The 21,238-nt window shown below is 40.6% G+C and overlaps 1 protein-coding gene across 2 annotated transcripts in view; it reads right to left on the bottom strand.

Annotated features, from left to right (window-relative positions):
- UNC5C (unc-5 netrin receptor C) overlaps positions 1-21,238 on the bottom strand; it is a 344,945-nt gene that overhangs the window by 29,028 nt on the left and 294,679 nt on the right. The window contains exons 8-11 of one of the 2 annotated variants that reach the window (XM_045536736.1): positions 13,113-13,169; positions 10,928-11,119; positions 9,903-10,247; positions 7,021-7,108 (exon numbers count right to left, since the gene is read on the bottom strand). In XM_045536736.1, the coding sequence (XP_045392692.1) occupies positions 7,021-7,108; positions 9,903-10,247; positions 10,928-11,119; positions 13,113-13,169 (682 nt within the window). The remainder of the gene's footprint in view (positions 1-7,020; positions 7,109-9,902; positions 10,248-10,927; positions 11,120-13,112; positions 13,170-21,238) is intronic. The other variant, XM_045536735.1, reaches the window with a different exon arrangement.

Below are 21,238 nucleotides of genomic sequence, written 5' to 3' on the forward strand. Positions count from 1 at the left end.
GGAATGTACTTGTATTTGGAATCAGAGGGCTAATGGCAGTAGCTTGAGACCTCATTACCATCCCCCCTTTACCTCCTTGGTTGTCATCTCCTTTTAACCCAATTTGTTCTTCTCCTTCCGGTCTAAAATTTATTCTCTTAGAACATTAGTAAAGTTCTGATCTCATTACTTTATAGTTAATATTAACACCATCTGCCTTAAACAGTGGTTTTTTTATTGCTTAATTCTACTTTTCCTCCCCCAAGAGGAAAAGAAAAAAGCAATGATTGCATTTTTTTTTTTTCTGAGCACGACTCTTACCTTTGAGTTACAAGTGCACCTTAAAAAGTGAGCATTAAACTTTTAAGGAAGGAGACAAAAGTAGCATCCGTTTTAAGGGGCCCTTGCACTATAGTTGGGGATTGGAAACATCTCTCTCTCCATCTGGTGTGAGCAGCCGCTGCTGGAGGCAGGAAGGAGGAGGGGTTCAGCTCATCACCGGCTTGGAACAGAAGGGAGAAAGAGACTCCCTGCTGGGCTGGGGGGCTGTCAAGCCTGGACCCTCCAAGCACACCCCTGGCATGCAATATTGATGTACACCATTCTTAGGAGACTCAGCGAGGGAAGGAGGGAGGAAGGAGGGGCAGTAGGTGTCAAAAGAATTTATTAACCCAGTGAGGTGCAAGAATGTAATGAATAGGGAAGTAGTGAAGTGGAATTCATAACAGGGAATGAAAAACAAAGAAGAAATAACGGTACAACTCTTATATTATCAAAGAAGTAGTGCTGAAATTGGAATTATTTCTGAGCATACAGGGGTGACTGAAGCAAGATAAGATTTTGCGAAATCAAATGTCACAGTGTCTAATTTCACATTTTCTTTATGCGTATAAAGGGAGGATATTCAAATACATAAAACAGTAGAAACTAAATATTTCTGATTCCTAGTTTTGCAAGGAAGGGCTTCACTCTTTTATGTCTCGTGTGTTATCTAAGCTATTCAAGCAAAACAGTCTGTCACTATTAATTGCGGATGATATGGAAATGAACAGAGAGCAAAAATTAGCTGCAGAAGCAGCAAGTAGAAATTCAGCAAAAAATAATGATTAAAATTTTAAGTGCTCTTTCAAGTCCAAAGAGGATAGTATCACCATAAATGCTGCCTGGGCTCTAAGCCCACACAGAGAAATTTCAGTTTCCTGTTGGAGATATTTTCTCATCCTTTGCTTGCTCTTATCAGTGAGGAGAACTTCTCCACAAAAGTGCACAATTTACAAAACTTTCATATGAGCAATTGCATTTGCTGCTCGTGGCTCACGTGTAAGGTATTTAAAGTATTTATACTACCTCTTTTCCAGAAAAGGAAACTGAAATCTAGAGATAGCGACATTTTTTCCTAAGGATGCAGAGCTAGTCGGAAGCAAAGCCAGATTCCAATCACAAGTCGTTTAATTTCTTTCATACAGTGGTATACTTTGGGCTGCGTATATGGGTTTAGGGCCTCGATAAACTTTTCTTGTCTGTTCACTAGAGCCGGCTCAAAACTTCTTGCAAAGAATCCATCTCCATCCATCTCTGGGTGGACATGAGATGCCTTCTATTAACCCACGTGTCTTTTGTCAGATGGCTCAGGGCGACAATCCCAACCCCAGGCTCAGCTGCCTTTTAGAGCACACGCCTTCACACATAACAGGCAACTTGAAATATTTGCACTCTAGCCAGCTGACAGGGAATATCCAACTCGCTTGCTATCAAAAGCTCAATTGTGCAAAAATAATATTTATGGAAGTCACTCTGAAGGGCATGCCACCGTTTCCCTAGACGGGCCAAAAATCTATCCATGAATTAAGCCAGAACAGTCAAGCATTGTGCTTTGCTACTTGCACCGAGGATGCTAATAGAAGCAGCCCTGGAAACTCACTGCTGTTTTTATTTTAAGGGGGCTGTTCATTATATTAACAAAATGTCTTTTTTATGAGGAGCCAAAGAAGAAATAATTGAGCTTCCTCTGGGCCTAACTTTTTCCTCTCAGACACGTGGTGGATCTTACAACTCAACACGTTCCCCTCTTGAAAAGCTCAGAAATAGTAAATTCATGGCCTCGTACCAGAAAACGTGTTGGGAATTGCATCAAATATTTTATATTCTAACTGCTCACCTGACTTCAGCTTATCTTTTACAACCTGACTTTTCCCATTTTCTTATCGCTTTTCATCCATTTATTTAAATTTTTTCCTCCCATGGAAAACAATGTGTTTTCATAAACCGCTTGAAGTATTTCTTTATAAGTAGGATTTCAATCAAGAAACTGTCAAAAACGGTGAGGGAATAAGATTTAAATGTACCCGGACTCACTAACCCCCTATCTTTGGTCATTTTATAGCCATTTCTTCAAACTAAGGAACTTGGGACTCGTGAATGAGAAAGGAATTTCTACCTAAAGGAGAAATATCACTGAGTTTTTCCCTGAGAAATAATAATGTCCACTACTATTTTACGAAGTACTAAGCAATGACATGTTAAAATAAAAACTATCTCCTATGTGACTGCCTACATAAAGGAATTTTATCCTAATGAATTACTTTTGCAATATTTATACATAGTAGATATATATGCTACTTTTAGTTGCCTCACCACTAACTCATGCCTTAAACCATTTCTATGGGGATTTCACCAACTTAAAAAAAAATCCTAGGCCAGGCACAGTGGCTCACGTCTGTAATCCTAGCATTTGGGAGGCTGAGGCAGGAGGATCGCTTGAGCCCAGGAGTGTGAGGTTGCTGTGAGCTACGATGACACCACTGCACTCTAGCCTTGCAGCAGAGTGAGACCGTCTTTAAAAAAAAAAAAAAAAAAAAATCCTAAAGGCTACCAATATCCTGAAGTTGCCAAATCCAATAACTTTTTTTTTTTAATTTCTCTTCCTTTTTCATTTTAATTTTAGTAACAGCTCTGTGTTGAAGTTCCATCTTAAAGGCTCTCTTTACCTTTGATTTTTGAGATCCTGTGACAGCGTGGTTTGTTTATTTGCCCTTGCAAACATTTGTGCTTTCAGAAATAGCCAGTGGGAGCCACTGTGAGTTAAACACTGAGCTAGGAGCAAACTCTTTACCTGCTATCCTGTCCTGGCACGTTCTGTTTCGTTGCCCTCATTACACCCAAACCTTCATAGGAATATTCCCCCAAGTTCTTTTCTTCCTGCCCTTCCCTGACTTCACTCCTGCATGTCTAGCAGGAAGCCACCGCCTTTGTCACACTCTCTGGACTGGAGGCGGCCACGTTGGAGTCTGTCCTCTCCCCCCAAACCAGTTGAAGCTTCTGACCCCTCATCCCGCCCAGCTCTCCCAGCGCCCAAGGCTGGATTCCTGGGCACATCCTGTGCATTGTGTCCCTCCTTTGAAACTCCTCTGACTCGCTGTGAAATCTTTTCTTCTGAAACACACGTCCCTTTCTGTCCCCTCAGACCCAGGCCTGGGTCACCCACCTCTCTCCTTACACCTACGCCAGGCCCCCGACTTCCAGAAGGTTCTTTCTGTGCCCTCCATCAGTGCAGCCCACACACTGTCACCACATCAATCTTTAGAAAGTGCTGCTATTCCTGTGTCCCCCCTGAACTGCTCAGACACCTCCCCTGGCTCCCCCAGTTTCCACGAAGGTGTCCTATTTACCTCTATGTCTGCAATTTCTAAATGGATTTTTTTTGCACCTTTTGATAAAACTGCTAGGCAAGCACAGAATGCAGAGAAAGAGGAAAATTAACTTTCATATCTTGCACTGAAATTGTTTTTCAATAAGCACCCAAAACAGGCAAAAATTCAGTCTGAATCAGGTTCATTTTTTTTTTTTTTTTAAACTGCTACTAGGAACCAGGCAAAATGGCCCATGTTAGTGGCATGAATTGTGGAAACTGTATCCACGGGGACAAACAAAGGCTTTGTGGCCTCTCTGGAGAGCTGTGAGGCGGGAGGGACAGAAGCCTGAGCACAGCCTGTCCCCCCTCTGTGGCTCACTCGGGCCGTTCACCTGCCAGTCTGCTTTCTCTTCGAGCATATTCAGTGATGATATGGCTTCGCTTGTCACACTCACCATGCCACATGTAATTAAGTTCACGCCTCCCTTCAGACCATTCCCCTCTGCAGATGACCGGCTGGACACCGTCCAGCTGGAAACACACCCAGTTGGGGACACAAGAAAAGGAATCAGAGAGCAGGAAAACAGAATAATGCTCAGAGTGTCCCTGCGAATGCCTTGAAGTGACATCCCCATCTCCTGACATCCTCACAGTCTTCTCCAGAAGCTGTTCCATCTGGTGTCACGTGAGGCTAGAAAGCGCCTTGAGGGAACCACAGAGAGGGGACCCAGCCCTGTAAGGAGAAGGCAGAGGCCTGGCTTCCTTCTGCAATGGGGGCTCGGGGGAGGATAGACATTCGGAAGCTAAAGAGCTTCAGGCTCAGATAAATCCAGGTCGGAGGCCGGGGTGGCTCACGCCTGTAATCCTAGCACATTGGGAGGCCAAGGAGGGAGGATTGCTCGAGGCCAGGAGTTCGAGACCAGCCTGAGCAAGAGCGAGACCCTGTCTCTACTAAAAAATAGAAACAAATTAATCAGACAACTAAAAAAATATATATAGAGAAAAATTAGCTGGGCATGGTGGCGCATGCCTGTAGTCCCAGCTCCTTGGGAGGCTGAGGCAGGAGGATCGCTTGAGCCCAGGAGTTTGAGGTTGCTGTGAGCTAGGCTTACGCCACGGCACTCTAGCCCGGGCAATAGAGTGAGACTCTGTCTCAAAAAAAAAAAAAAAAAATCCGGGTCGGAATTCAGTCTCCTTCAGTTATTAACTGTGAAACTGTGGCAATGCAACCTCATTTTCCCGGGCCTCAGTTTCTTCATCTGTAAAATGGACCTCATCATCCCTTGCAGAGTGTGGTGTAGAATGCATGAAAATAAGAGTGTGCTGAATAAATGGCAATGATGCTTTGTATAATGACTCTGTCCTAAAGCTCATTCTCGTCATCGTGTTTTTACACTAAAAACGCATCTGGTGCACAGCAGCAAATCAGTGAAGCGAGGACGTCTCGTGTCTGCACCTTCTCTCATGGTCTCTGGTGCAAATTCTCTTTTGAGTTCTGGAGGTTTCTCTAGTTTCATTTTTATCAACGGCACTTCTTCGATGCATGCCAAATTCAACAGAGCCATTGCCTCTGCACCTAACTTCAGGTGGCAGGCACGGGGAGGAGTGATTTATAGTTTCCTTTTCGTTATCGTCACAGACAGAGCAACCTAAAAGCAGGATCGTGTAGCTGTATCCGTTTGCTGGTTTCTCTTTCCCTCGTCTGAAATGCACGATTGTCCTGGTTAGGGTGCCAACCACAGTCCGGGAGGGAAAGCAGAGCAGGCCAGCATGAGCACACACCGCTCAGCTGCAGCCCAGGCCTGCGGCAGCCCCTCAAAATCTGATATTCAGCTGAAGATAATGCTGATTGCAGGGAAAATAAGAGACCCAGAGCACCTCCCTGTTTCTCAGCACAAAGCACAAGCCAAGTCTTATTTCCGTTTAAACAAAATGTCCAGGTCGGGGAAGGCCCCAATGGAGGGACGGACTTAATGCTAACCTTCACTCCGAACAAATCATAGAAGCAAAATAAATAAATAAATAAATAAAGAGGTCTTGGAGTCTGGTCATCTTCTTTTTTCCTGCTGCAAAAGAAGGGAGCTCTGAGGGCCGGTGAATGTTGCTTTGCATTGGGAATGAAAAAAATGAATATTTGATGCAAGCAAATACAAGCCTTTTAGTGGTTTTTCTGTTGCTCTAATTTAAAGTGTGAATAATACTCAAGCAACTTTATTACTTTCTTAGACAGGCTGGTGTTTATGAAGGTGAAAGTATACCACCTGCAGGAAAAAATGTTCTGGGGCTGATTAGAAATACCGATATCTCCACCCGAGGGCATAATAAAAGAGCAATTTTGGCTACTGGAGAACAAGACTAAAAATGACCTAAACTTATGTACCCCCATGATGAGCTGAAATAAAAAAAAAAAAAAAAAAAAGGATGTTTTCCTGAGGGTGAGAGGAATGAAAAGGCCTAATGCGTTATAATGATAACCTAGGTCTACGTTTATCACTTGTGCTTTGTATTCAGAGCTCAGGACTGAGGGATCCATGCGGCTCCCCTTGGGAACAACATTGACAATGACACGACGAGGATCTCTGTTTTAACAGCATCTTCTATTTCAAGATCTCAGTGTACTTCAGAAGCATTCCTCAGCCAGGCCTACAGAGCACTATCCAACACACGCGCTTTCTATGGGAGCTGATCAGGAGAGACTGTGTACGATTTGCAAGAGGAGGCCACACTGAACATTGAATTTAGGACTTCTAAACTCCTCTTGTTACTTTTACTTAAAAAAAACACACTGAAATCTTTATGATTATGACACATTTCAAACAGCGCCTTTTGATTTGATCTAGTTTTAATCAACCCTAGCCCCATTTTGAAAGGCCTAAGTATGGACTTTGTAAGCACTAAACGTGAGAAGGAAGTTGGCGACACTTATGCTAGAAGACAGTCCCAACAGGAGGCATCTGTGGGGATGAATTAAGTGCTAGGCCGAGGTGGTGGGCGTGGCAGGTCAGGGGTTAAGGGGTTGTCCAATCTTTTGTGACCTTTAACCCTAGAATGGGAGCAGGCTGGATTCCTGAACCGGAAAACATGCAGGTGACATCTCTGTGTCCACCCACATGTCTCTTTGGACAGTGTAGGGATCACATTCCTGGCCCTTTTTCCAATGAATATGGCCACGTGTCCATTTGGGAAAAGATCTCGGGCCTTCTACCCACTCTCAAGATCAGAAGTGTCTGCAGCTTCAAAGATCAAGTAAAACTTGACCTTGTGTAGGTCTAGGGGGGAAAAAAAAACGCATGCCAGAAGCAGGGCACTCAGACAAAAAAATTGGTTGGGTTTCTTGGTTCCAGTGTACAATTCTCCTCCAAAGTTAGACATGGATAAAGTCAGGACATCAGAAGAAAAAGCATATTTACCTCATAGTTTCTTTCCTGTGTACGGTCACATACATTTCGTAGACTCTCCCTTGGGGAACGGCCCCAGCGGGAATCAGCAAACTGACTCCTAAATAGCAAAAGAGAAAAGGAGTCACGTAAGACCCATGAATCAAAAGGAAACTGCAAGGGATGCTTTTGCAGCAAGTAAAAGGCAATGAGGAGATTCCATGACCACGTAAGCCATAAACTTGCTTCTTGTTCTCCAAAGACATGTAAATATTCACAGTTGCTGGGCTCTCCTTCCACACTGGCCTGTGACCACAGCTCCCTCTCGACTCTTATGGAATTACTTAAAGCAATGATGTCATTTTTTAAACTGTTGTTTTTTTTTTTAAAGGAATAGACAGATGGTTCCACTGTTATTTTCCTTGTAAAACGAGGGGAAAACCAATAACCGCCCAAAATGTCAATCAGCCATCATGATGCATCATTTCTAATAACAAAAAAAAAAAAAAAAAATCCCACAAGATTCAAAGTCAGGGAAATGCTAGCTTCGACCGTATCAATAAACATTTATTTCTGAACTATCTTGTTAGCATCCGTGTTATCCCACCACAGTGGATTTGGGGAAGAAGCTTTAGGATGCATAACACTAGAAAGTGAATAGCAACTGCTCATTTAGTCACAGCAGGTCAAAGGGTTTTTCTACTTTGTTGCTAATTGGCGCCATTTTGTAGGACTATTGGATTGAGCTGTGTTCTAAGTCAACTGCTAGTAGTGGGGGTTTGTCAATTTGAGCTTATATCGGAATTGGCTGGAGGGCTTGTTAAAACGCATCTACTGGATCCCACCACCAGGGTTTCTGCTTCAGAAGGTGGGAAGGTTGGGCAGGAGATTTTTTCAGTTGGACAAGTTGCTAGGTGATGCCCAAGACAGTGGTCTGGGTCTCACCCTGCAAGAACCACTGCCCTGAACCGCTCACTGTGACCACAAGGAGTGACTCAGGTGGTGGCATTCTGTAGATGTTTGACTCCACCATTTTATTTCCATGAAATTCAGTTTAATTCCGCTCAATACAAATCGATGGTGCATCCTTGTGAGTTCCGTGTCTGGCACTATTGTGAATGCCAAGAGCTAAAAAATAGTGCTCTTGTCTTTGAGTCATTTATCATTTAATCAGTAAGGAAATAGAATATGCCAAATCAGCACAGGGCAGTAAGAAAACTTGCTTGACCATGTTGGAAAAATGTCAAGAATAAAGAATGGAGAGTTGGGGGGTTAGTTATTCAAAGGTCTTTGCACAACTGGTTGAAGATGTTGAGCCACGACCTTCGTGAGAAGGAAAATAACAGGTAACGTCAGAGCCATGGTACTGTGGGAAGTAGATTGTCGATTTGTGGAGGGCACAGTGTAAAAGCAGGAAGACCACGCATGAGTCTACCAAGCCTCAGAATTTTTATTTTTTTCAATGCAAACACAAAAGGTAGCTTCATCTTTGTGATGGGGAAGAAACAGAATTATGCATGTAAAGGAACAAGTAACTATTGTTGGTCTCTTAAATAAAATAATGTCTGGTCACCATTGCCTAGCACAGAAAGTATTTAAAACATGCTAGCCCCCTCCCTACTACTTAAGAAACCTTTGTAATAATTCACGTATGAAAACGTGGCAGGTGTAGAAATGGGCAAAAAAGGCTGAATCCAATGAATATCATGGGGAAAAGAACTGTCTTGGGAATACTTAAAATGTTTAAATAATCGAATTACAATCAAGTATGTTTTTGTAGTCACTGATGGACTATTATGCAGATATTTAAAATCATGATTTTAAAGAACATGCAATAGCATGAGAATGGGAAAAAAGTAAAGAAATATTTTATATAGTACATGATCTCAGCTATATATAGAAACAAATGATACATCAAATATTTCAATTTTGTTAAAATATATTTTTAAAGGTGTGGGGTGAAAGTTGTCAAGGCATTGAAATGAGGGGCTGAGTAAGAGGAAGAATCAAAGACAATTTCATATTCAGGCCTGAAGACCCATTGGTCTGTATATTACTTGATGGTATAGATGTTATATATTTTTTTTATGTGATATTAACACTGTAGGTCAATCAAGTTGCTTTTTATGGCTATATTTACAAACTACAATCTTGTCCAAAAGAGTTAACATTCAGAGAGGAAGACATTAACCCTCTTATGACCCATGGTTCCAAATCTATTACTACTATTGGATACTAATGGATACTAATGGATACCAATTTTTAATTCAACAGTACCAATCATTAAATTAAGTTCATCACTAATGACCTTTATGAAGCTTATATGAAGAAAAAAAATATGTAAACTTAAAACTAAATAATACTACAGAAGGACACCTGATGATATATTAGAGGTAGGAGTGAGTACCTTATCAAAACTTTGAGGTTGAAGACCATATGCTAAAGAGTTACTAATTGAAGATTTGATAATATGATATCTTCTGATGATCTAAAAATTATCATGAAGTATTGCTTCCTGTAGTAAACTGGAATGGAACCAACTGATGTGTTTGCTAATTAATTTGTGCTTTTAAAGTACAATGACAACAGGGAGGGCTCCTGGTTCCATGTTACCTTCTAAAGTTCTGTTAAAAAGAAGGTCAACGATAGTTCTAAATTACACCCGACAGAAAGGGACTGTGCATGTACTATTTCCAGAGGAAGTTTTTTCAGAGTTGGTTGGGGGAAGATAAATGGTTTTGCTGATTTTCTTTTCTGAAGGAACGTTCGGTCTTACATTGAAAGTAGATTTGAGTTAGGTCACATTGAACTTTTCAGGCCTAGTGAAAACAAACACGAAAGATTTCGGTGCAAAAAAAAACCAAAAAAAACGTATTTCCAGCTGCATCTTTGCAATTGAAACCTTTAGGAATTACCTGAATTGGGGACAATGAGGTGACCTCCCAGAGAGTTGAAGGTGCCGAACGCGGTGCAGGATGGGTCGGTCTGCCTCGCAAGACTCTGATTCTTCAGGCTGAGGGCTTCGTTCTCCAACAAGGACTGGGTCATCTGAGGGGACAGCTTGGATGTAAACTCTGAGAGGTCATCTTGGGGGGTGACGGCACCGGAGGTGTTGTACACTTTGATCTTCAGGTTTGGCAGTGGATCCAGAATCGGAGAGTTGGTCATCGGGATTTTGTCTGAGACGTCATGCAGGGCGTAGACAGGTCCTCTGTACATGACGGCCGCGGACGTGAGGTCTGGGGGCACGGCCAGAAGATCTGGGTCAGAAGAGAAAAGGTTCTATTTGTAGTCTCCATTCAGGCCAACCTACATCGCTCAGGCTCCCCTCATTTTCTGAGCCAAAAGCAACGCAGCTCAGCAAATACTGGAGATGGATACACTCTCAGGCTCTGCTAAAACCAGGGCAATCAGATAACTCGCATCCATTTCATTATTGGCTATAAATAAGTAGCAAGTTCATTCCATATTTTGCTTTGAAGACTACTCATCATACCTAAGGCATTTAGCTACTTCAACAGATTGGACTGAATAAATAACAAGCCCCACTACGTGACTATGAAGTAGTAGTTTCCCTTGTGTATACTGGATTTGGGTTCGCTGATAAACCAATAATTCACGGTGATACAAGATGTCTTGTCAAAGGGGGAAGGAGACTCAAGAAATCGATCAACTTATCAGTGTAATCTTTCCAAACAGAAGTTAAAAAGTATGACAGAGTGACCCATCAGAAAAGAAACAAGATGATTTGTGTACTTGGTCAACTTTGTTAGGTGAATGACATTCACACAGTAATGAACAAAGGTGACCAAAATCCCTGACTTTTTGGAGCCTGCGTTCTACTTGAACTGGACGACCCAAATGTCACTGACACCGAAGCCACAGAGGGAAACAGCTCATGTATATCGGTCACAGGGTGTGATGTGAGACGCCAACTCACCTTGTCTTGCTGCTTTGATGTTCACAGGCTGAAAGCCCCCATTGAGTGCCGAAGAGTCGATAATGTCAGACTCAAAGTCACGATGGTTCTTGCGATACACAAACAGGGCCACGACTACAGAGATGGCCAGGCAGACTATGACAGCTATGACAATCCCCACGTAGAGAGCCACGTCATCCGAGTCAGGAGCAGCTGGGGGGAAGGAGTGAAACATCAGACCAGCTACTTATAGAAACTTCCCACAGTCCACATACGTATTGCTATAATTTTTTCCAGACATTTATTGCCTTTTTTTATAGGTTAATTTCAAATCTATTTCAAAAGCTATATAACATGGCTGTGGCCTTTCAGCGGGAAATGATCTCTGATTTCTTTGCCTTCCTCACTCTGCATCTATCCACCCACTAATCTATCGTATAATTGAGCAGCATAACAGACCATTTATTACTAGGTATATAAAGAAACTGGAACCAAACCCATCCAACCCACGGGGGGAAAATTTATCACTCATTTCAGGTGGAAAAGTTTGGAAGGGTTTTTGACTTTACTGATAGTTCTTTGAAAACATAAACATCAACACTGTTAGAAATATCTGGCGTGTTTTGAGTCTGGGTATTTATTGAACTGGAGTATTTTCCTAAGTAGCATTTCAGGTAATAAAATCACTTTCCATAGTACTGTTCTCACTTTTCCCTCAATCAATGGAGGGCTGGGTGGGAATGGTAGAACTAAAGCAAAGCAAACACGAGGAGCAAACACCCTGGATTTGAAAGGTGTGCTTTCAGGTTAACGCTGATAACCTTCTCGAAAGGACAGGCTTCGGATACAGATGCAATATTGTCTCTGAGAACCCTGAGCTTCCCACGGTCTCTTGTTGGAGATTTACATCTGAGCTCCTCATTACTGGAATAAAATATAACCATGGTGCCCTAAGTAAGAAAAAGTCCTGGTTCAGTGATCAGAAAAGTCAGACTCCCCGGAAGGCAAATAAGCATTGGACCAATACAGTGTGCAGTCATTTGAGGGCGTAATTCTGGGTCAAGCAAAAACAGAATTCCTGCAAATGTCTCCTGTTGTCTTGGTGGCATAGGGTATGTTTGATCCAACTGGAAAAGGTGATGAAGGCTGATACTTAAAACGAAACAAACAAAAATCAAACCTTTGCTGAACCCCTGTGACATCTTTAAGTCTCTGTTTTTAATTTTCTGTGACCCACAAGAAATATTCAGCAAAGTTACTCAAAGCTGCTCTGTTCACAGTAAAAGAGGAGGTTACATTGATCCTTCAGGTGGTCAAAGACAACCTAAAATTTTATAGTCAATTTTATATCCACGTGCATTAGGGGAATAGAGAATTTTCAAATTTGTAAGTTCCAGGAGCTTCTAGAATTTGAGGGGGCCACTGCTCTCTCAAGACTAACAGTCACATGGTTTATGTGATGAAAACAACTCATCATTTCATGGCTGGTATCTTACCTGATGACCCGCCACTCTAATGACAGGTATGTTTCATACACTGCCAGTACACACGAACGCCCTGTTGGAAACTGCTCTCTTTTAGCATTTTGTGTTCAAATGTATGTGAAAGGATTTCACCTGGTTTTTAAAAAAAATATTGTCCTCAAAGCACTTTTCTATCAAATAAGTCAATATTGGCAGATTTTTTTTCAGGAACCCAGGGACATCCCGGCTACTTCTGTTTGTGTGACCACCGCTTTCAAAGTGCTGACTTCACTTTGTGGCTGGTTTCATTTGAGGCCCCGCAGCAAGATTCTAAACCCTGGTCAGACTATTGTATCTAAATCCTTCATATTTCACTTCACCAGGTCATCATTACTTATTCAACATCCATGATTTCTAGCTCAACAGATAACGCCTTTTTTCAACCCTTTCGTTTTTAGTATTTGAACCCTGCCCTTTACTTATATCAGCATATTTCATGATATGTTTTGTCAGCTACTGGGACTCAAAGCTTTTAATGGTAGACTGATAGATTTTAAAGCCGGCAGAGTCTTGAAATGACCCTTTCTTCTCTTCAGCAGTGAAAATCTAATTTGTTTTTTCATGTTAGAATACATTAGGCTCCTATTTCCTGTGTGCACATCTGTGAGCCAAAGCAAGGTAAACTTGGAGCAATAACGTTCAATGATTATTCAGCAACATAAAAATCCAAACATCCAACTTACAAGAAAATCCATATTCATTCTGGGTTCTCTGTTCAGTTGAAATAGGATAAATGAAACCTTGAAAAGAAACAAACAAACAAACAAAAATGAACCAAAAATGGGAACAAAATCAAATCAATGAGGGAAACGAAAAGGGGAAGCATGAAAAATGGTTTAATTAAAAGGAAAGGAAAAGAAACCTGTGGTCCTTTAAAATTCTGGTTCAGTACAGAATTATTATTTTTTTGCATCTCCTGTCTGCTCTGGAGCCCCACTAAGAATTAATATGGAGGCAGATTGAATTTCAGAGCGAAAACTGGTCTCGAGTCACTAACTTTGGAGTGCTTAAAGTCTTTCTTTTATTGAGCATAAACTCTAATGGATCTAATTTATTTCAGACATCAGGGGTCATTAGCATAAGGAAAATCTTTTTTCCCTTCTCCCTGCCATATGCTTTAATTCCCAGGACATATTCAGTAAGGCTCTAAACAGTTTTTTTCCTTTTTTATTTAATCATAACAGCTTGCTTTTGGCCTAATAGAGCTAAAGAAGACCTGTCGTCATTGGTCAAAGGTTAAATGCCCATTTACTGAGCTGCTCTGAGACCACCTCTCCCCGCCCCCACTCCATCTCAAATCCACTTTTTGGATTTTCTGTTGTTTCTTGTCCCTTTCATTTAATAGGAATCCAATAGGTATTGCCCAGGGACTGAACGGTTTGGCAATGCAATGGGAAGTGGATGCTTTTTATTCGAAATCATTTGGAAATCAATAGGGCCTAGAGGTTATAAGGTTATTTATTTAAGGGCTTCAGAGGAACGGTGAAAATCGGGCAAAATAAAAATCATCTCAACGGAAAATGCAGCAATAACACCAGCTATTTTATTTCTCTTTCTTTCTAGTGCATTCTGAAGTTGGAAACTAATAATAACAACAACATAATACTAATAATGATAATAATGTGAAACAGAGAAAGATAAGGAGAAATCATATAAAAAAATGTGCAACACAAACTTTTTGAAATGCAAAATCTGTGCAAAGTTTCTAAGTATGACTTGTAACTGGCACCCACAGTTCCCAAGATTTGATATTCTACAACGTATGAATTAATCAAATGATATAGCACCATTTGGATTAATCAAATGAAGATGAATAAGAAGCATGTGAATTAAACCTTTCCAGTAATAGTCAAGGGCAAAAAAAAAAAAAAAAAGAAAGAAAAAAAGAAAAAAAATAGGGAAAATCCAAAGGTCACAATTAATTGGTTCAAAATGAAAGGTCTGTCATGCTTTAACGCTAAAAGCAACTCTAAATCATGCCTCTGGTAGTGCTTCTGTAGTTTGCAGAACACTCAGTTCTTACAAGCTATTTACCTATTTTGGGGGAACTAATTCTGGAGAAACACACGGTGCTACCTTAATGAAAAAGAGGTTTGCTGTGGCACAGACAGGTTTGCTCTGAATTAATTTTTAATGTTTTATTTTAGAGCAATGATTGCAACCTCCTACTCAAGTTTTATAAATATTATATTCCTTTATTCCAGTTGTCTGAGTCCATGTATTATAGTACGTTTGATTTTCATTTTTAAACACCTCAGTCTGGTAATAACCTTTTTCCATTTGTATTCTGTGAACTCGATACAAGGACATCTGGGACCCAGGCAGGCTTTATTTTCAAAACCCAAAGACTTGAGACAAAACAAGCTGGAAAAGGAGACCAGATAAAGATGCTGTCCCTCTTGGAAGTGATGATGTTAAGTAGAGGAATGTCAAAAGACTTATTTTTTGCAGGCGAGAGGGTAAGGAAATGAGTATAAAATAGGATATTTGGAAATGTTCTGATGTTCATCCTGAAAATTTTGCTAAGGACCAGCATGGGGCTGCACGAATAAGCAGAAGAGCTGAGTCTTATAAAAGGAGGAGTGGATCTCCAGAGAGATGAATGCGGTCTGAAATGTCTCCCTATAAAGCAGTTCTGGGTCTCTCTGGCTCATGTTTCTACTTTCCAACACAATTCCTGTTCTTGACAGGCAGCCCAAAGAATAATAGAAAAGAATTTTACCAGTTTTGATTTTAACTTCAACTTTCATATATGTATGTAGACTTGAACTGCTCAATAAATATTTTTGTGCCTTACGGTATTTATCTGAGACTTACACTTCATTCCATGCACAGAATTGGCATTCCTTCATTCATTTAATAAATGCTCTTGAACTCCATTATATTCTGAGTTCTATTCTAGACATGGGGTACTTTCCTGCTTTCATGGAGGTTCCATTCTAGGGTAACAAAAAGTAAGCAAGGAAGCAAACAAACAAAAAAGATCATTTCGAATACTGAAAAAGTTCTTTTAAAAATAAAACAAAAGAACATAATGTGGTTGGAGATACGGGGATGGCCAACTTAGGAAATTAGGGAATAATTTTTTACTGAGATGAAATTTGAGCTATAGCTTGAAGGATAAGAAGGAATCAAGCAAATCAAGATCAGGAGGCAATAATATTCGACACAGACGGACAGTAAATGTGACAGTCCTGACATAGAAACAGAGTGTTCAGAGGGCAGAAAGAGAGGGACAGGCAGCACCAGGTCACATAGGCCTGGTGGTCCACAATGACGAGTTTTCGATTTTATTCCAAGTGAGATGCAAACCCTGTGATCAAATGCAATTTTGAAAAAGATTCACTTTGATTGCTCTAGAGATTATGAATTACAAAAGGATCAAAGTGATAGGACTTTATGGACAGTTCCTATAACACAAGGCTTGGGACAGATGTCCATCGGTATGTATATCAATATATTTGATGAAGTATTTGTATTCGAGGTTGTTCTACAATTAAATAAAATTAAAATATAAAAAAATAAAAGTATCACTCACTATTCTTTATCCCTCATAGCCAATGAGAACCAATTTAGCCAGACTGTTATTTTCCTACACGGGAAAATTTAAAACAGACCCATAATAAGTGTACCCACCAATGGTTCAACACCCCAATTTACTCTGTTAAGGAAACACAGATAAACAGTTTTGGAAGGCAGCCCTGCAAAACTTTTTCCACTCTTTTTATAACACTTCTGCAACTGCAGAAGTAAAACATCAGTGAGGAGACAAGCAATCAGAGAAGAAGGGGATTATTGTTCATCCGCTAAATGAGGGTAACAGAGAATCACTTTCTAGAGTTTGTTTTCATGCTTCTCCATCTGATCTCTCTCTCTCTCGGAACAACAAGGAACATTTTCTTCAGCTAATGAGGTAACCCTACTGAGAGCCATCCTAGCCATAATGAAAAATAACATCTCCGGCAGAACACAGTGCAAAATAATTGTTTTTAGCATCACTACCGACAACCTGGTTCAGAAGTTAAAGATTTCGGTTCACTTTCCTGCTACTTGAAAGCAAGCTAGCCTGAGCAAGCACCGGGGTTGTTGGCCAAAAAGCAGCAAAGCACTGATTTTTCAGTCTCGTGAATTTCAGTTTGCATCCAAGCTTTGTCACTTCTTAGCTGTGACAGCTTGGTCAAACCACTTCTCTAAGCATCAGTTTTCTAATCTGTGTAAGGGGATAACAGATAATTACTTCCATAGCTGCAGAAAGAAAAAATGAGGTTTGCAAAGTGCTGGTACATTGCAAGCAGTCAGCAAGTGACCGACAATGATACTGATATTAACACAATGCACATTACTAAGGTACACCAAGAAGCTGGGTTCTTAGGGATTTTATCTGTAGAGTTGACACAGCCTATTATTTAATGAGTAACCTTAGGAAACATATTTGAATTTCAGTTTCCCCAGTGATGACAGAAACAAGGAAGCCAGTTTTTCAGAGAAACCACGAGCAATGTACTCTTTGAAGTTCTATGCACTCTTTCACCCGCTTCGTTTATAGAAGTTCATGCCTGGCTTTTGTGGCTTCTGGCAAAGATATAGAAGCGTGTTTCAGAAGCAAATTTCCAGGGCCAGAGTGCAAACTGATGCTAAAAGTGTTTCTCAATCAGAAGTGGTGCCGTGTCTCAAGAGTGTGTTTGGAAATGGGGCAGGGGTGGTGTTTTCTTGGTTGTCATAATGACCAGGAGGTTGTTTTGGCATTTAGGGAGGGAGGGCCAAGGATATGGAATGTTCTGCAATGGGAGGAATAGTCTTGCCCACGAAAGAACTATCTGGAACAAAATGTACCTCCATTGATAACTCTCAAAATCATCTCTTTTGGACTGACAGGAGCAGAAGAGGAAGGGGGCTTGAGGAAGCAAGCAAGACTGGCTTCTACCCAGCATGGCGCCCTTACTTAGTAACTGACCAGAGGGGGCCAACCACAGAGTTGTGCACTGCTAACACCCTACAACCTCTTTCTTTAATTATTATTTATATTTTTAAAGGAAATTTATTTTTTTAAAGAAGAGATTTGCCTGACCTGGAGGAATAGGGACTGGAGGAGGTTTGACTGTGGATAGAAACTTTCAGGGAAGGTGGAAACCAGTCTGAAAACCAGAGCAAGAGTAGTCTGTGTCTTAAAAAGTTAATGCAATGCTCCTCTCGCTAGAAAGCCATCCTATAATTGCTCACAGCATAATTTCAAGAGTTATCTTGTCCAACCTTTTTTAGAAGAGAAGACTGAGTCCCAGAGGTGAGAAATGATATTGTCAAAGGTACCCACAAGTGTTGAAATTCAACCAGACAAAATGTGGTTTCAACCTTCCCATCAGTAAGATCGATGACGTGCAGGTTTTGCACTGTAAGACTTTGGTGGCACCTTCCACATTTGTGTTTACTGTGGATTTGGATTGTTACTATCACTGTTTTATGGCTGGTAGTGGGAAAGTGACTTGAGCAAAGAGTCACTTTTTCTAATTTGTACAAGGTCATCTTTTAGTCTGGGGGTAGGATGCCCAAATTTTTCAGGGTTGTCCAACGATTATGTAAGATCAGGGTCCATGTCCAAGTAGCTTAAAAAGGAAAGACAGCAGGCTGGGCACGGTGGCTCACGCCTGTAATCCTAACACTCTGGGAGGCCGAGGCGGGAGGATCGTTTGAGCTCAGGAGATCGAGACCAGCCTGAGCAAGAGCGAGACCCCATCTCTACTAAAAATAGAAAGAAATTATATGGACAGCTAAAAATATATATAGAAAAAATTAGCTGGACATGGTGGCGCATCCCTGTGGTCCCAGCTACTCGGGAGGCTGAGGCAGGAGGATCGCTTGAGCCCAGGAGTTTGAGGTTGCTGTGAGTGAGGCTGAGGCCACGGCACTCGAGACTCTGTCTCAAAAAAAAAAAGAAAAGAAAAGAAAAAAGAAAAAGGAAAGACAGTATTCCTTGGTTTTTATATTGCAGGAAGTACCATCAGGTAATCTTTAAGTATATGGCCAATACCCAGTAATTGATCAATAAATTTCTTGAAAGTAGCCTATTTGGTGTGTTTATATGTGGAAGTCTCAGAAACAATGCCAGAAATTAAATGTAAATCTTCATTTTCCCAATAAACAGCCATTACTTTTATTTTTCTAGTCTTTAAACATTTTTTTCTCTTTATACGATATGGGCAGTAGATGCAAGCCAAAAATGACCATGGTTTATGATCTAATGTTTTCACAAACATAATACAAATGATTTTTAGGCCATAAATAATACTTCCATTGAAAAAATTATCAAGCAAATATGCTGATGTGAGACATGTCTTAATTTTTGAACATCACTGGGCAGATTTAACTTTCTCAAAGCCAAGTCTATGCTCTCACTCACCTGCAAACCCCCAGGATGCTGGAGTTAAAACAGATCATTGATTGGAAGTTCTTATTTTAACCCCTTTGAGTACAGAGTGGTAAAGGGACTTGTCTAACGTTACAAAATCGGTGAAACAGCGCAGCTAGGATTAGATCCCAGCCCTGGGGCTATTGCCCCGGGCTCCATGTAAGTACTTGTGAGCAATGATTAGTAGATTTAAATGAAGAGGGACAAGGAAATAATAGAAAAGGGCTTGACAGGTACCTGGCTTAATTTGTAATTCAGTGATTGAATGAGGTAACAGTACTGATTCAGACTGTAAAATACCTCTCCATTGGTAACATTACAATTAATATTCATGACATGTATAAAGCTAAAATAACCTAGAGACGTTTTCTCTCTTAATGAACCAAATTCCTAACAGTGTCTTTTGTTTCCAGCGTGGGACGAGGGAAGAGGTGCACTAGGCCTTGGTATTTCTACTCTAATGTAACTGGAGAGCCCTGCTCGAATTATGTAGTTCTTAATGCACGATAATCACATCGTGTTTGGCATAAAACCCTACGATAAGTAAATTTTTAAAGGAGAAACATTGTTTCCCTCAAAAATAACATCAGGAAAAAAACAAATAAACATCAGTAATTGGAGGGACTCCATATATCAGAACAAAATCCCATTTTAAAGCAATAAAAGCTGACAACCACTTGGCTTCTAGCACCCAAGAGCCTTCATGGAAACAGGCTTACGAATGAAACAGATTTGATTTCATATGTTGGCTCTAACACTTGTTTGTGGGTGTTAGGTGGTCTATTTTAATTCTATGCCTCAGTTTCTTCCTCTGCAAAAGAGAATTATTTATAAAGGATTGTCAAAAGCTCTGTTTGGAAGGTTATTTTTTTTCTACCTTTTGGGTGTTCATCCAAGTGAACTCAATTCAATTTGGTTCCAGTTTGGCTATGTCTACTGTATCTAACACAGTAGACTGGAGTCAGAAGCAACTTATGCCCGAGCCTAAAATCAGTGCATTACGTGGACATTGAATAAAGTTAAAGCTAAATTGGAAAGTCCTTTAAATTACAATACATACAATATGGTAATTTTGATGCCCTCCCAAGTTGGAAAACCACTGATCCAGATTTAAGGAACACCTAAAAGGAAAGTCTCTACGTAGATGTCTGGGAATTAGAACTCTCTGTCTTTAATAATAGCTATCAAATGCCTGGCCATAAGGGAGGTGGGTGCAGTTTTATAAGGTGTACCTGCTTCCTTTCAAGGTTTACTCATTATATTTCAATATGGAGCTGCTTCCATGACCTCAATACATATAAAATAGATTTTATGATACTGTGAGGACTAAGTACAACAGGAGATTGACTCATGTCTTATACATGGGTCAGTGTGATACGACTTATTTTGACATAACTCAATTGTTTATAAAGGCATTAAGTATATTCTATAAAAGTACATATTTTTGAATCACAAAGTTTCTGATTATTTTTAATCATATTACTTTGCTTTATATACATTAGACTACTTCATGAGGTCTTTCTTCAATTTATGATCCTATCACTAGAAGACTCTACGCTCCACATGGATTCTTCCCTCTCCTTGACCTGGCAGCAGGTGACTTTACACTGAGCCAAAACATGGCATTTTTCTCACCCCAATTACATTTCTTCCAATGCAAATGTTCTTATTAAAACCTCAAGGGCCATTCCAAATAAACATGTCCAGATTTTCTTTTCTCCTCTCAGGTCAGTTCTTATCTAGCAAACCTATCAGGGCTGCACTAATGATGTCAAAGGTCAGGTCTGTCAAAGACACCCTGGGTCATTTATTATGATTTACCACTCTTCTGAGGGTTTATTTATTGATGAGGCTTAAGGAACTCCAAAGAAATGAATACATAAATTCTAGGACATGACAGCAGCAATTGAAACTAACATTTGCTTACCACCGATGTCAGTTACCTAAATCGCCACGGTAATTTACTGCCCCTGCCTTCAGAGGACAGTGGCTAGGCCTCACTGTTCCTGCTCCCAACAGCAACCAACCACACCCTTAGAAAAGGAATAGCGGATAATTAACATCCCAGGATCTTCAAGTCTTATCTCGTGACTCACAGCAGGTGAAGCATAAATGTCTCAAATTTAACTAACAGTTCAGTAAAATCAAACGCACAGATCAGCTGCCCAAGTGGCAGGGACTCCATCTCTAACAATGCTCCTTAGAAAAGAATAATAAATTATGAAATCCAAAGGGAATGAGATCAGAATCCTTCCATGGTAGTAAAGACAGCTGACAGTAAAAGTAAAATGGTGAAGAGTGGTGATGGAACGTGGCTGATTTCTAGAATATACCACCCTGCCTGCTGGATCCCCTTGGTTTCCTTTCCATCGTGCATTCGTCTTCTCACACTAATCTTTTTGGGGC

The sequence above is a fragment of the Lemur catta genome, chromosome 24 (assembly GCF_020740605.2).
Source record: "Lemur catta isolate mLemCat1 chromosome 24, mLemCat1.pri, whole genome shotgun sequence".
Taxonomy (NCBI): domain Eukaryota; kingdom Metazoa; phylum Chordata; class Mammalia; order Primates; family Lemuridae; genus Lemur; species Lemur catta.